The sequence below is a fragment of the Stenella coeruleoalba genome (assembly GCF_951394435.1).
Source record: "Stenella coeruleoalba genome assembly, chromosome: 3".
Classification (NCBI taxonomy): domain Eukaryota; kingdom Metazoa; phylum Chordata; class Mammalia; order Artiodactyla; family Delphinidae; genus Stenella; species Stenella coeruleoalba.
In genome coordinates this window covers 88,923,844-88,939,055 of record NC_137148.1, presented here as the reverse complement: position 1 = coordinate 88,939,055, position 15,212 = coordinate 88,923,844, and the positions used below count along the sequence as shown (strand labels likewise).

General features: G+C 35.7%; 1 protein-coding gene across 1 annotated transcript in view; it reads left to right on the top strand.

Moving 5' to 3' along the window:
- The window catches only part of PJA2 (praja ring finger ubiquitin ligase 2), a 79,848-nt gene that overhangs the window by 21,015 nt on the left and 43,621 nt on the right, over positions 1-15,212 (top strand). The window contains exons 2-4 of the mRNA XM_079915309.1: positions 5,759-5,876; positions 7,194-7,394; positions 8,856-9,906. Of these exons, the coding sequence (XP_079771435.1) occupies positions 5,846-5,876; positions 7,194-7,394; positions 8,856-9,906 (1,283 nt within the window). The 5' untranslated portion in view covers positions 5,759-5,845. The remainder of the gene's footprint in view (positions 1-5,758; positions 5,877-7,193; positions 7,395-8,855; positions 9,907-15,212) is intronic.

Sequence of the window (15,212 nt, the reverse complement as noted above, 5' to 3'; positions counted from 1 at the left end):
GTCTTGGCGTGTTTCTTCTTGGATTTATCCTTTATGGGACTCTGCGTTTCCTGGACTTGATTGACTATTTCCTCTCCCATGTTAGGGAAGTTTTCAACTATAATCTCTTCAAATATTTTGTCAGTCCCTTTCTTTTTCTCTTCTTCTTTAGGACCCCTAAAATTCGAATGTTGATGTGTTTAATGTTGTCCCAGAGGTCTCTGAGACTGTCCTCAATTTTTTTCATTTTTTTTTCTTTATTCTGCTCTGCAGTAGTTATTTCCACTATTTTATCTTCCAGGTCACTTACCCGTTTTTCTGCCTCAGTTATTCTGCTGTTGATTCCTTTTAGAGAATTTTTAATTTCATTTATTGTGTTGTTCATCATTGTTTGTTTGCTCTTTAGTTCTTCCATGTCCTTGTTAAACGGTTCTTGTATTTTCTTCTATTTCCAAGATTTTGGATCATCTTTACTATCATTATTTTGAATTCTCTTTCACGTAGACTGCTTATCTCCTCTTCATTTGTTTGGTCTGGTTGGTTTTTACCTTGCTCCTTCATCTGCTGTGTATTTCTCTGTCTTCTTCTTTTGCTTACCTTACTTTGTTTGGGGTCTCCTTTTTGCAGGCTGCAGGTTCATAGTTCCCATTGTTTTTGGTATCTGCCCCCAGTGGGTAAGGCTGGTTCAGTGCGTTATGTAGACTTCCTAGTGGAGGGGACTGGTGCCTGTGTTCTGTTGAATGAGGCTGGATCTTTTCTTTCTGGTGGGCAGGGCTGCGTCAGGTGGTGTGTTTTGGGGTGTCCGTGAACTTATGATTTTAGGCAGCCTCTCTGCTAATGGGTGGGGCTGTGTTCCTGTCTGGCTTGCTGGTTGTTTGGCATGGGGTGTCTTGCACTGGAGCTTGCTGGTCACTGAGTGGAGCTGGGTCTTAGCATTGAGTCGGGGATCTCTGGGAGAGCTCTCGCGGATTGATATTACGTGGGGCCCGGAGGTTTCTGGTGGTCCCGTGTTCTGAACTCAGCTCTCCCACCTCAGAGGCTGATGCCTGACACCCGGCTGGAACACCAAGACCCTGTCAACCAGATGGCCAGGTACATGGGGGAGTTTCTTGCCTTTTGGGAGGTCTGAGGTCTTCTGCCAGCGTTTAGTAGGTGTTCTGTAGGAGTTGTTCCACATGTAGATGTATGTTTGATGTATTTGTGGGGGGGAAGGTGATCTCCACGTCTTAACTCCTCTACCATCTTGAAGGTCCTCTTTTATTACTATTTTAGATTTTTAGTTTTCTGAGTTAGTTCTACTACCACTAGCTTTCATTTAATGTGTGTAAGTATAAGTGTTGGAGTTAGAATATAAGTATTCCCAACTCTTCGTCTCTTTTCATTATATTTTCATATTTCCATCAGAGAAAGGAGCACAGAATTGCCATTCATTCATTCATTCATCCCTTTTTTCACAACTGTTTAAATTCATATCTTGTTAGAGAATGTAAAGACACAGTGCATTTAATAGACATAATGCACTTAAAGCAAGGTCTTTATCTTTAAATTCACCACAGTCTTTCAATTCTGCTGTGGGAAGTGTACACCCCATACCCATGCTTTTCCTTGTATTCTTTTGAAGGTTGTTTCCATTGCCTATCTAGAGCTGCTGGTGTACTATCCTAGTTAAAATTATAAATGATGCTATCTAGGTAAAAAGCTGGAAGATCTAGAATTAATACTTCCCTGATTAACTCCTTTAATTCTTAGACAGCAGCATATTTATGGCGTTTTTTTGGGTTTTTTTTTTTTTTGGTTATTGTTTTTGCCTTTATAATTAGGAAGACGTATATGAAGATTCCACAGCATTTGAGATGAATAATCGTCACAAGTAGAGAGGAATCATATGTTACTTATTAGGTGAATAGTACTAGCAAAGGAAACGTTTCTTTAGAGAAGACTCAGAAACCAAATGTTCCCAATAAACTTTAGATACAAATTTGGCACTGATGAATTAATCATTTTAATCTTGACACACGGCTAGGTCTTTATTCTTTATTATTTATCCTCTCCTCCCTGTTTTGCTTTGTTTTCTCTTTTATACTTCAGAGATAGGAACGAGTTACATTTGTCTACATAGCTGGCCTCAGATAAAATAGAGATAATTAGTGTCTACAGAGAGATTCTAGTCTACATTTTATTCGTAAGACAAGAGCCACTATTGAAAATGATGATGATGATGATAGAAGAAGAAGGGAATAAGAAAGTGCAAGAAATTTCAAAAATTATTGTAGAGAATGTTGGAAGGCTGGAATTTAAAGCAGATGAAAGCTACCATTCCGTAAATTGAAAATGAGAAAGAAAAGTTTAGAGACAAAGGATTAAACTGCGTGGGCCAAATACAGTGAAAATAGGAAGGAAAAGAAAAAGGACATCTTTGAGACAATCTAATGAAAGCCTTTAAATTAAAGCAGCCCTACTAGGGCTATGGAGTAGAAATTTTTTAAATGGTCTAAGAAAGTCCTTGCGAAATTATAGAATACTGTTTATTAAGAGAAAATCCTAATTATTCCGAAGAGAAAAATTGGTTTCCCTACAAAAGGATGAGAAATAAACTGGCAGAACAGTTTCTTAACAGCAACATGGGATGCTTAGAAAACATTGCCTTTTAGAGTTTGTAAAAAATGATTTTGTTTTGACCTATATCCAAAGTGTAAGGGAAAGATGAAAATATTTTGACATGCAAAGACTCAGTGTTTACCTCCTTAAATAAAATTCCTGAAACAATTACTTGAAGATCTTCTAGTAAAGACAAAACAAACAAATGCACACCCGGTCCCAAAACAAACAAAAGAAAGGAAAACATGGGTTTCAAATCAGGGGACCTAACTCAGAAGTACCATCAAAAGTTAGCACAGAAGTAGTTGGATCTTGAAAACAAGTAGACTAAATTTATATCAGGATGTTGGAGGGCTCCAAAAATAATCTTTTAGAAGGAAGTGGATTCATGTTGAAGAAAAGTATGATTAAGAAACAGAGCGATTTTCATGATTTTGTACTCTTAACAGCACTCTCTCTTAACAGCACATTCTGCAGGCATTTATACCCACTGTTCTACCAAAGGTGCCCCGTGTCAGGAACTCCAGTAATCTTCCATGTTGCTAAGTCTAGTGGTCAGTTATAGATCCTTGTCATACTTTACCTTTTAGCAGCATTGGCACAGTGGATCAATTCTTTGGTCTAAAGCCCTGTCTTCATTTGACATCCACACTCCTGGATTTTTTCTTTTCTCTCACAAGCCCCTCTCATTGGTCGGTTTTCCTGATGCTTCTTTTTCCCTGGCCTCTTAATTTTGGATCATCTCAGGGTTCAGCCCATGAACTTCTTTCCTTCTCCAAGCCTACTTAGACATCTCTTCCAAGTTCAAGCCCTTTTGAATATTGTCCATATCCTGATAACTCCCAAATTATACTGGCAGTTCAGAATTGTCCAGTGAACTCCAGCATCCTATTTAACATTTCTACTTGAATATCTAATAGATATCTCAAATTTAGCACATCCAGAACTAAACTCAAGATACTTTCTCCAAACCTATGTCTTCCACAGATTTTCCTGTCAGTTAATGTCAACTCTGTTTTTCTAGTTGCCCAGGCTATAAAACTTAGAGTCAGCCTCAAATCCTTACCTTCTTTCATAACCTACATCAGAAAACTTTGTTGGCTCTACTTTCACAATATAGACAGAATCTGACCATTTCTCACCACCTGTTTTTACTCTGGTCCAAACCACTGTGATCTCTTGTCAGTATTTCCATAGCTTTCTAGCCAGTCTTCCTGCCTTTGACCTTGTTCCCCTTCATCTGAACACAGTAGCCAGGACTTCCTTGGTGGCGCAGTAGTTGAGAGTCCGCCTGCCGATGCAGGGGACACAGGTTCGTGCCCCGGTCCGGGAAGATCCCACATGCCGCAGAGCGGCTGGGCCTGTGAGCCATGGCCGCTGAGCCCGCGCGTCCGGAGCCTGTGCTCCGCAAGGGGAGAGGCCACAACAGTGGGAGGCCCACGTACCAAAAAAATAAATAAATAAAAAAATAAACACAGTAGCCAGAGTGTTCCTTTTAAAACAGAAGTTCTCTTCTCAGAACTGTTTGGTGGTTTTCCCTCTCACTCAAAATAAAACCTACATTTCTTCTATTATCCTGTAAAGACCTATGTTGTTTGTTCCACCTTACTCCCTTCTCCCTAATTAACTTTCTGACCTCATCTGTTACTTTCTCTCATCCTCATTCCATCCCAGACTTCTTGCTAAGGTAAATTCTGGAAATTCTTACTTCAGGATCTTCTTTTTATTCTGCTGAGAATGTTCTTTCCCTAGGTTTACACGTGGCTCCCTCCTCACAGGTGTTTGCTCAAATGATTCCTTCTCAGTGAGGCCTTCCCTAACCACACTACTTTAAACTGCACACCCTTAGGAGCTCTTTATTCTCTGCTCTGTTTTGCTCCATAGTATTTATTGTCTAACATATCTTTATTTTTTACTGATTTGTTTAATGTCTATACCCCATACTGCAGTTTTAGGAGGGCAGGAATATTTATCTATTTTGTTCATTGTTATATCCTCAGCACTGAAAATAGTGCCTGGAATATTGCCTTATTTCAAAGAAAAGACTTTGGGTAAAATACTCATGAACTTAAATCCATGGCCGACCTTTGAGTCTGCATGTATTATTATACTGTGAATCTGTGAAGATTCAAGTTAATTGCACATTATTTTTCTTACTATTAAAACAATATTAATCAGAGCTTGTGTTTTTGCCAGTATGGTAGAATTATTTTCTTGATATTCCTTTACCCTTTAGCTATTGTTAACCATCTGACTTGATTTAGCTATATTAGAACATTACTGTACAACCTATTGCTGAATTTATAATTTATATGGGAGGATATGTGTACTTTTATGTATGTTAATTTATAGCTATACATGGCTAGGTAGATATATACAGTTAAACTAATTTTCAGAACTATCATCTTGTGACAGCTTTAAGTTGGTGATAGGCAGTTTAGCAATAGCTCGTTTTTAAGTAATTAAAGTATTTAATTAAAAAGCTAAGCTCTTGACAAACTTTAAAAAAAGGCACAGGTTGCAACTTTTAAAATAGTAAATAAATGGATTAACTTCAAAACAGATGAAGTCATTTTATACTTTGCATGGTAAATTTTAGTTCTTCTAATTTAGAATGGGTTTTTCTTTGGGATTAAAATATCTGAATGATCAATTGACTATTATTGTAAAGAACAAGTGTATCATTTTTATACACGTTAATTATTAATTGTCATAAGCCACTATATATTTTTAAAATGTACCACTATACATTTTTAAAATGAAGTTTGTATTCTTAGGGTTAACTTCTTTTAACAATGCCAGGGCTAAAGGAACTTAGTGTTTGATGGAGAAGCAGATAGTGTGTAGTAGACCCCCAAACAGTTTGGTCACATACCCCAATCAACACTTCTCCCAATATATTTGCTTATTTCCTTATAAATTATTTGTGTGTTATTATCATTGTCAATCTTAAGGATGATACATACTTAAGGCAAGGTTTTTCAAGAGGAGATCTAAATCTCTTTCAAATAGCCATCTTCATAGTTTTGAGGTTTTTTGATTGACTTGTCAGATCCAATTGTGTTTTTCTCTGTTATTATGGGCTAGCTAAGAACTTCACTAGGAGAAGTAGTATTAGTTTTGCTATTTTTGTTTTGTGCTGTATTATTACTATTTTGTTTAATCCATGGTTTCTTTGTAGGAATCTCCTGCAGCTTATCCATTGTGTGAGTAAAAACTAAATCACATCCATAATTCCACTGAACTGGGCACACAAAAACTGCCATATATGTCACAGTATACTGAAAAAGAGCCAGCAGGTAAGCAAGGTGTCTCTGTCAGTTCCTCTACATTGAGAACTTCATATTTTTCCTTCCAGATTCCTTGAGTACCATACGTGATGTGTGATCGTCGTCTTACTTAAGGCTAGTTTCAATCCATGTATTGAATATTTATAAAGCTTAATTTCTAATTTTTGATACAAAAATGAGTATAAATAGAAACTCATATTTCCTTTCCATACCCCCTTGGCATCTATTGTGCTTTCCACTTTGGAGACTGTTCTTTTGGAGGTGTTGTTAAGGGTACTGGTTGGGAGTCATAATATTGGGTTATTGGACAAGTTTCTTAAATAATTCATTTTAACCCTAGTTTTTTATTCTTTAAAATAAAATACAGTATCCACCTCAACAGGTTTGTGAGGGGATGAAGTAACAATGTAACACTTGGTATCATATATTATAATGTTATAAATACAGGTTTTTGTGCTTAAAAGCAATTATATTTCTTATTCTAATGCAATAAAAGAAAAATGTGTAACTTTTTCATTTATTGACTATTCCGTATACTGTGAGAAAATATTTTGTTTAGTTCCTGCATAATATATGTAAAACTCAATGGACTAAGCAAACTTTTACTATATGTATATATGAGATAATGTCCTACCCAGTAAAAGATGCTACTGTTGCTACTATATATCCCTCAGGCATCGAACTTAATATTCGAGTTGTTCAAATGTTGATGGCTTTTTCTTTTCATACATACTATATGTATACCATTGGTAGTTTTGAAGAGTTTGACTTGGCTCACCACTGTTTTCTTTTGGAGAGTTTTACCTGACCGTGATCTTTGGGATATATTTTATTGTGGTCCCGTTAGTTCTTTATAATAGTACAGATACCATTTAAAGAAATTACTTGTTACCTTTGACTGGAATTTATTCACTTTTAATGTAATTGAAACCATCGTATCATGTACGTGTGAATAATTCACTCAACAAATATGTATTGAGCACTTATACATAAGGTACTTTGATAACTTGGAGAATCATTCTCCAATCCTTAAGGAGCTTTTACAGTATAGTAATTTGGCAAGTGGAAAAAAATTGGGGTAAGTAACATTATAAAAATCTGAAATACCTTAAAGGAGCCAAACTTTAAGATATTTGGGGGATAAGGGGGTCACATAACTCTCATAATGTAGTATTTCATGTTTTCTTTTCAGGTATGTTTTATATTGCTAGTAAGGGGCATTCGATGTTCAGTAGCATATGATTTGGCAATATATGTTGAAACATTACCCCAAATGTCAGAATAAGTCATTGCTGTGTCTCTTTTATTTTTAACTTTGTTTTTCAGCAATGGATCAAGAATCCAGCAAGGCGGCCTGGCCCAAACCAGCAGGAGGATATCAGACAATCACAGGCAGGCGATATGGCAGAAGACATGCATATGTCAGTTTCAAACCATGTATGACCAGGCATGAAAGAAGCTTAGGTAGGGCTGGTGATGACTATGAAGTGTTGGAACTAGATGATGTTCCAAAAGAAAATTCCTCAGGTATGCAACATGGGATTATTTAAAAGCTATTAATAACCATGTAAGAATTGATCTTGTAATATTTGAAATAGTGGGTTTTATGTGTGTCTCTGAGTATAAATGCTATACATTTCCTATCAAGAAATTCATTTCAAAATTTTCTGTTAACTTAATAGTGTATACATTTAAACATAGAAAAAGATAGAATATGGCCAATCAATAACTACATTGTCATGGCAGTGATTACATGTTGTCACATCCTTCAGCCAGAGGAATTCTTCATCTTTCAATCCAAAAAAATTTTTAATGTGAACTGAGTATATTTTTCCCTGCATATTACATTTAAATAGCTTTTTGTTTTATTTGTATCTCAATAATTTAGCTTGGTTAAGTTGATTCTTTTAGAATCATATAAAATATAAATGTCAAGTAATACATAGTTATTTAATTAAAATTTCCTAATTATTCATTAGTTTGAAAAAGTATTTTGCAGGTATCCATGTACTATAACTACACATTTTTGGACTGGAATGTCATCTTCCTCTTGTCCTGAGCAAACTTGATAATTCTAGGTTATTTTTTTTACTGTCATTTATATACAAGAATCTGAATTATTACCTAAGGTCCTTCTGTTAAAGCAGCCTTTTTGTGATATGATAAGACTTCCCTTCAGTTATTTATAAATTTTTGTTCCAACAGGTCTTAGCATCTTCATTTTTTGTTATTACATTAGTGATGGTAAAAGATAGTCATGTTTAAAGTAATTTGTGGAGTAGATAGGATTTTACTCTTGTCTCAGAATTCTGACAAACTATGACAAAGAGAATCAACACATTGACTCTTTTGTTGTTTTTCACTGATAGCTGTAACATAGTTAAAGTTAACTCATTGTAGGTATATTTTAACAATTCATTTTGGGGATAGAAATGTAATATTATGTATCTAGGGACTGAGATATAATCTTCTGAATTGACATAAAACACAGTAGAGTCTCATTTCTGTTAGATCTGTATATAGCCTGTTCTTATATCTATTATAACCACCTTTTAAAATATCTATATGTAAAAAAAAATCTGCATGTAATAAAGTAATTTAAGTCTGAATTGCACAGTCCAACAACTGGGAGGGCAGATTGGTTACCCTGTGACTTCACTTATGCCTCTCATTGTTAGTCTCTTATTAGCCTCTCTTTTAAATGTCTTTTACAGAATGTTTTAGGTATTAGGATTTAGGTGAAAAACCTACAGAAGACATCTGAGGGAGAGGATATTAAGAGGCTACACAGTGGCATAAATGAACTCATAGGGTAACCAGTCCGCCCTCCCAGTTAAGTTAGGGAGCCTATAAGCACCTGTCAGAGAAATTCACTCATATTCTCAAATAAGTAATAATTGGTATGATTTCTAGTTAAAGAGTCATTATTAAATAAAACATTATCTAAATTAATCCCTCTAAATATGTTTTCTTTTGTTCCCTATGAAGGTTCCAGTCCATTGGATCAAGTTCATTCTTCTTTACCCAATGACCCTTTATTTGAAAAAACTGAAGCAGAAATTCCCATTTGTGATACAGCATTGAATCAAACCATTGAGAGCAGTCCATCCTTTGCTGCAGTACATCATAGCGAGGAAGGCAGGGAGACCTTAGGAAGCAGTACGGATCTTCACAATCATTCTGAGGGAGAATATACTTCAGAAGTTTGTAATGCTTCAAGTGTTCAAAATGGAATTACATTGGTTCATACTGACTCTTATGATCCAGATGGCAGACATGGAGAGGATAATGACAGTCATCAGCTCTCTGCAGATGTTGTGGAAGGTGGTAGATATCAGGAAGCATTGGGCAATACAGTGTTTGAGTTGGAAAATGGAGAGGTAGAGGCATACACTGGTCTTTCACCGACAGTTCCCTCTTTTAACTGTGAATTAAGAGATGAATTTGAAGAGGTAGATTCAGCACCTTTAGTGAAAAGTTCAACTGGTGATACTGAGTTTGTCAATCAGAACAATCAGGAATTTCAGAGGTCCTCTTCTGAAGATGAAGTGGTTAGAAAGAAACAACAAAATAATACTAGCCAGGAGAGACAAAGAGAAAATTCAGTTGAAGATTCAGCCTGTGCTCCCAGGCATATTTGCAGTGAGCAAAATACCAGTGATAGGGGCAAAAACCAGGGAAGTTCTCCTGAACAGGTAGTGAGGCCCAAAGTTAGGAAACTGATAAGTTCAAGCCAGGTGGACCAAGAAACAGGTTTTAATAGGCATGAGGCTAAACAAAGAAGTGTTCAGAGGTGGAGAGAGGCTTTGGAAGTTGAGGAAAATGGCTCAGATGACCTCTTAATAAAATGTGATGACTATGATGGAGAACATGATTGTATGTTCTTGGATCTGCCTTTCGCAAGAGTTACACAGAGAGAAACAGAAGATAACCAAATAACACCAGAAAATGGAGCCACAGGAAGGCAAGAAGTTGTGGATAACACGTTTTGGAATGGCTGTGGAGATTATTACCAACTGTATGACAAAGATGAAGATAGGTAAGGTTTCGTGCTGTGCTTTATGAGATGGTTTAGTGAGCAAAGTGGTTTATTTCTAGTACCATGATATTTGGTGGATGGGCTGTCTGACATAGTCAGTGAGTTAGATATTTTGACTTATCAAATATTCTTATTTACTGAGTGGTAACCATACATGTAAACTACTCGTTAGTTTTTCACAGAAACTTTCTTTGAGGGATTTCAGGATTTTACAGAAATTATAAGTTCAGGTAATGGTTATTCATTATTATAGAAAGATAGAGCTACTAATTATTTCAGTTCATGGTATTTCAGTTAATAAAATGCAAGGTAAACATTTATTGTATTAAAAAAAATTTCTAAGCCAGTCTGGGTTTAAAAAGTGATTAAAACCACAGAAAATTTTGATTGGTAATATTGCATTAACTTTGCCAGTATTTACTAATATCACCTGTTTATTCTTCCTGTTGCTGTTCCTGTCACTGTTTATTTTTTTACTTATTTTTGTTTAGCATTTAATTTTCATTAACAACTTTATGTGGTACATTCTATTATTTTCCGCATTTATAGATGAAACTGAGGCATAAGAGCACTTACTAACTTCCTAAGGTCACAAAGCTAGTAAAAGGTGGAGCTGGAATTTGATTATCTACTTATTGACTAACTCCAGGCTCTGTGTTCTTCACCACTATAATTTACTATTTTCAAGAGAACATATAACTTTTCTTATAATAAGCATTCTGTTTCCTCTTACATAGATTCCTTTTTTTCCAAACTGTAGGACAACAGAAAGAAGAGAGAAATGGAGAATTTCTTTGTCCAACTGCTGACTTTTCATTACCCCAGAGTCACTTTCACCTATCCTTTTAAGCTAGTGGGAACCCTTGCCATGCTCAATTACAGTGCAATTTCAAGATTTTATTAATTTAAAGAAATAGTTTTTTTTAACTAGAAAGTACTACAAGGGAAGAAATTTATCCTTTTGAATATGAATGCATTTTATATATTTTATTTCATATCATAAAGTTAATAAAATCTTTTTGATTTTCATTGGATGTATGAATTAAGCTTCCGTAGTATAGTATAAGTAACTTGTAGAAATAATTAAAATATTTCTACTGCTATCTTGAAGTTTGTAAACTTCAAGGATTAGCAGACAGTATTTATGTAACCTACTATTTTCTAAGCTAAGAATAAAGTTAGTTAAGAACTTGTGCCTGAGACTTCCCTGGCAGTCCAGTGGTTAGGATGCTGCACTTCCACTGCAGGGGGTACAGGTTCTATCCCTGGCTGGGGAACTAAGATTTTGTATGCCATGTGGTGCGGCCAATTAAAAAAAAAAAAAAAGAACTTGTGCCTGATTTATTTCTGTTTTTTCAGTCTAGGTCCACAGTCTTTTATCCAAAATCCACAAAGTTCTAAAAACAGAAATTGACAACAAAACCTGACCTAATATTAACTTACTTGATGGCGGATCTAGATCTAAATTAAAACGAGGACTATTTTCAAGTATTCATACATTTTGCTACAGAAATATGAAAGTGTTTGATTTCTGGGTGCTGGCTTAGACCCCAGTGGGAATTGTTAAGTAGTATTTCTAAGCATTTTTTACTACATTTTGCTTTTTTTGAAGAAAATCATTTAATTTGGCTGTGCTTTCTCCATTATAGACACTAATCAAAAATAAAAGCTTCTTTTTTTTGCTTTTTATAGTTAGGCCTGATGTCATCTAATGAAGTTGATGAAATATTTACACTGTTTTCCACCCTCAAGAAAAAGGGTAGTTTACTTGGCTCTTGGTTTTTTTTTTTAAATTATTTTATTTATTTATTTTTTTAACATCTTTATTGGAGCATAATTGCTTTACAGTGGTGTGTTAGTTTCTGCGTTATAACAAAGTGAGTCAGTTATACATATATACATATCCCCATATCTCTTCCTTCTTGAGTCTCCCTCCCTCCCACCCTCCCTAACCCACCCTTCTAGGTGGTCACAAAGCACCAAGCTGATCTCCCTGTGCTATGCGGCTGCTTCCTACTAGCTATCTATTTTACATTTGGTAGTGTATATGTGTCCATGCCACTCTCTCACTTCGTCCCAGTTTACCCTTCCCCCTCCCAGTATCCTCAAGTCCATTCTCTAGTAGGTCTGCGTCTTTATTCCCGTCTTGCCCCTAGGTTCTTCATGACCATTTTTTATTTGTTTTTTAGATTCCATATATATGTGTTAGCATACAGTAGTTGTCTTTCTCTTTCTGACTTACTTCACTCTGTATGACAGACTCTAGGTCCATCCACCTCACTACAAATAACTCAATTTTGTTTCATTTTATGGCTGAGTAATATTCCATTGTATGTATGTGCCACATCTTCTTTATCCATTCATCTGCTGATGGACACTTAGGTTGTTTCCATGTCCTGGCTATTGTAAATAGAGCTGCAATGAAAATTGTGGTACATGACTTGTTTTTTTCTTTTTTTTTAACATCTTTATTAGAGTATAATTGCTTTACAATGGTGTGTCAGTTTCTGCTTTATAACAAAGTGAATCAGTTATACATATACATATATCCCCATATCCCCTCCCTCTTGCGTCTCCCTCCCTCCCACCCTTCCTATCCCACCCCTCTAGATGGTCATAAAGCACCGAGCTGATCTCCCTGTGCTATGCGGCTGCTTCTCTCTAGTTATTGGTTTTACATTTGGTAGTGTATATATGTCCATACCACTCTCTCACTTTGTCCCAGCTTACCCTTCCCCCTCCCCATATCCTCAAGTCCATTCTCTAGTAGGTCTGTGTCTTTATTCCCGTCTTGCCCCTAGGTTCTTCATGACCATTTTTTATTTGTTTTTTAGATTCCATATATATGTGTTAGCATACAGTAGTTGTCTTTCTCTTTCTGACTTACTTCACTCTGTATGACAGACTCTAGGTCCATCCACCTCACTACAAATAACTCAATTTTGTTTCATTTTATGGCTGAGTAATATTCCATTGTATATATGTGCCACATCTTTATCCATTCATCTGTTGATGGGCACTTAGGTTGCTTCCATGTCCTGGCTATTGTAAATAGAGCTGCAGTGAACATTGTGGTACATGACTCATTTTGAATTATGGTTTTCTCAGGGTATATGCCCAGAAGTGGGATTGCTGGGTCATATGGTAGTTCTATTTTTAGTTCTTTAAGGAATGTCCATACTGTTCTCCATAGTGGCTGTGTCAATTTACATTGCCACCAACAGTGCAAGAGGGTTCCCTTTTCTCCACACCCTCTCCAGCATTTATTGTTTGTAGATTTTTTGATGATGGCCATTCTGACTGGTGTGAGATGATATCTCATTGTAGTTTTGATTTGCATTTCTGTAATGATTAATGATGTTGAGTGTTCTTTCATGTCTTTGTTGGCAATCTGTATATCTTCTTTGGAGAAATGTCTATTTAGGTCTTCTGCCCATTTTTGGATTGGGTTGTTTGTTTTTTTTAATATTGAGATGCATGAGCTGCTTGTAAATTTTGGAGATTAATCCTTTGTCAGTTGCTTCATTTGCAAATATTTTCTCCCATTCTGAGGGTTGTCTTTTCGTCTTGTTTATGGTTTCCTTCACTGTGCAAAAGGTTTTAAGTTTCATTAGGTCCCATTTGTTTATGTTTGTTTTTATTTCCATTTCTCTAGGAGGTGGGTCGAAAAGGATCTTGCTGTGATTTATGGCATAGAGTGTTCTGCCTATGTTTTCCTCTAAGAGTTTGATAGGGTCTGACCTTACATTTAGGTCTTTACTCCATTTTGAGTTTACTTTTGTGTATGGTGTTAGGGAGTGTTCTAATTTCATTCTTTTCCATGTAGCTGTCCAGTTTTCCCAGCACCACTTACTGAAGAGGCTGTCTTTTCTCCACTGTATATTCTTGCCTCCTTTATCAAAGATAAGGTGACCATATGTGCGTGGGTTTATCTCTCGACTTTCTATCCTGTTCCGTTCATCTATATTTCTGTTTTTGTGCCAGTACCATACTATCTTGATGACTGTAGCTTTGTAGTATAGTCTGAAGTCAGGGAGCCTGATTCCTCCAGCTCCGTTTTTCTTTCTCAAGATTGCTTTGGCTATTCGGGATCTTTTGTGTTTCCATACAACTTGTGAAATTTTTTATTCTAGTTCTGTGAAAAATGCCAGTGGTAGTTTGATAGGGATTGCGTTGAATCTGTAGATTGCTTTGGGTAGTAGAGTCATTTTCACAATGTTGATTCTTCCAATCCAGGAGCATGGTATATCTCTCTATCTGTTTGTATCATCTTTAATTTCTTTCATCAGTGTCTTATAATTTTCTGCATACAGGTCTTTTGTCTCCTTAGGTAGGTTTAATCCTAGATATTTTATTCTTTTTGTTGCAGTGGTAAATGGTAGTGTTTTCGGCTCTTGCTTTTTAAATTGATTTTTGCTGTTGTTGTTGTTAATAGTAGCATTGTTTTCTTTGCCTAGAATGATTCTGGCCTTTTAAGAGTTATAGGGTGTTGTCTTTGTATATTTATTTATAAGTTTTTTCCTTGAGTCATAATGTCAGTACTCTGAAAAATGACAGATTTTTTAATAAACAAAATATAGATGAGAAAAACACAGTTAATAGAAACTTTTTAGTAATATATTGACTTATAGAACCTGTAGTTGGGTGTACTTAGATGATGGAACTAATTTTAGAGTATTCTTTAAGACACATTGAAATGACAGAAACACTTACTACTTTTTTTTGTTTCTTTTTTAAGGCTTTCATCAAGGATAATGATTCTACCTAGGATTCTACCTATATATGCATCTGTGAGCCTTAAGATATATTTTAGGACCTCATTTAAAAAGTCTGTACAATCTTGGGGAGTAATTCTATTTCTGTGCTACTGTTTCCAGTTCCTCTGCCTTACTCTCTGCAAGAGATCACAGTTCCAGAATGCCTTTTAATATGGCGCCAGATAAATGTTGAAATTTCGTAGCTGTACACTCCTGTTTAGTTTCATTTTGCCACTTGTTCATCTTCCTAATGTTTTACTGTAGTTCTCCTAAGTTCTGGTATTTGCAGATTGGAGAAATGGGGAAACACAGTGACTCTCTCACCAGTGCCTTGAGAAGGAAAGTATAAATAGCTTCTGCTTTGCGTCTGTGAGGGATTTTTGCATTTTCTCTGCTTTGTAAAACTTGAAGATGATATATTTGAAGAGTTTTCTTGTCATGTTAGTATTATAATAACTACAGAACTGTCTTATAAATAACATAAACTAAAATTTACTGTGACATTTCAAGGTATAGGAATTTTTGGCCCCTTAAAAAGTATATAGTTTA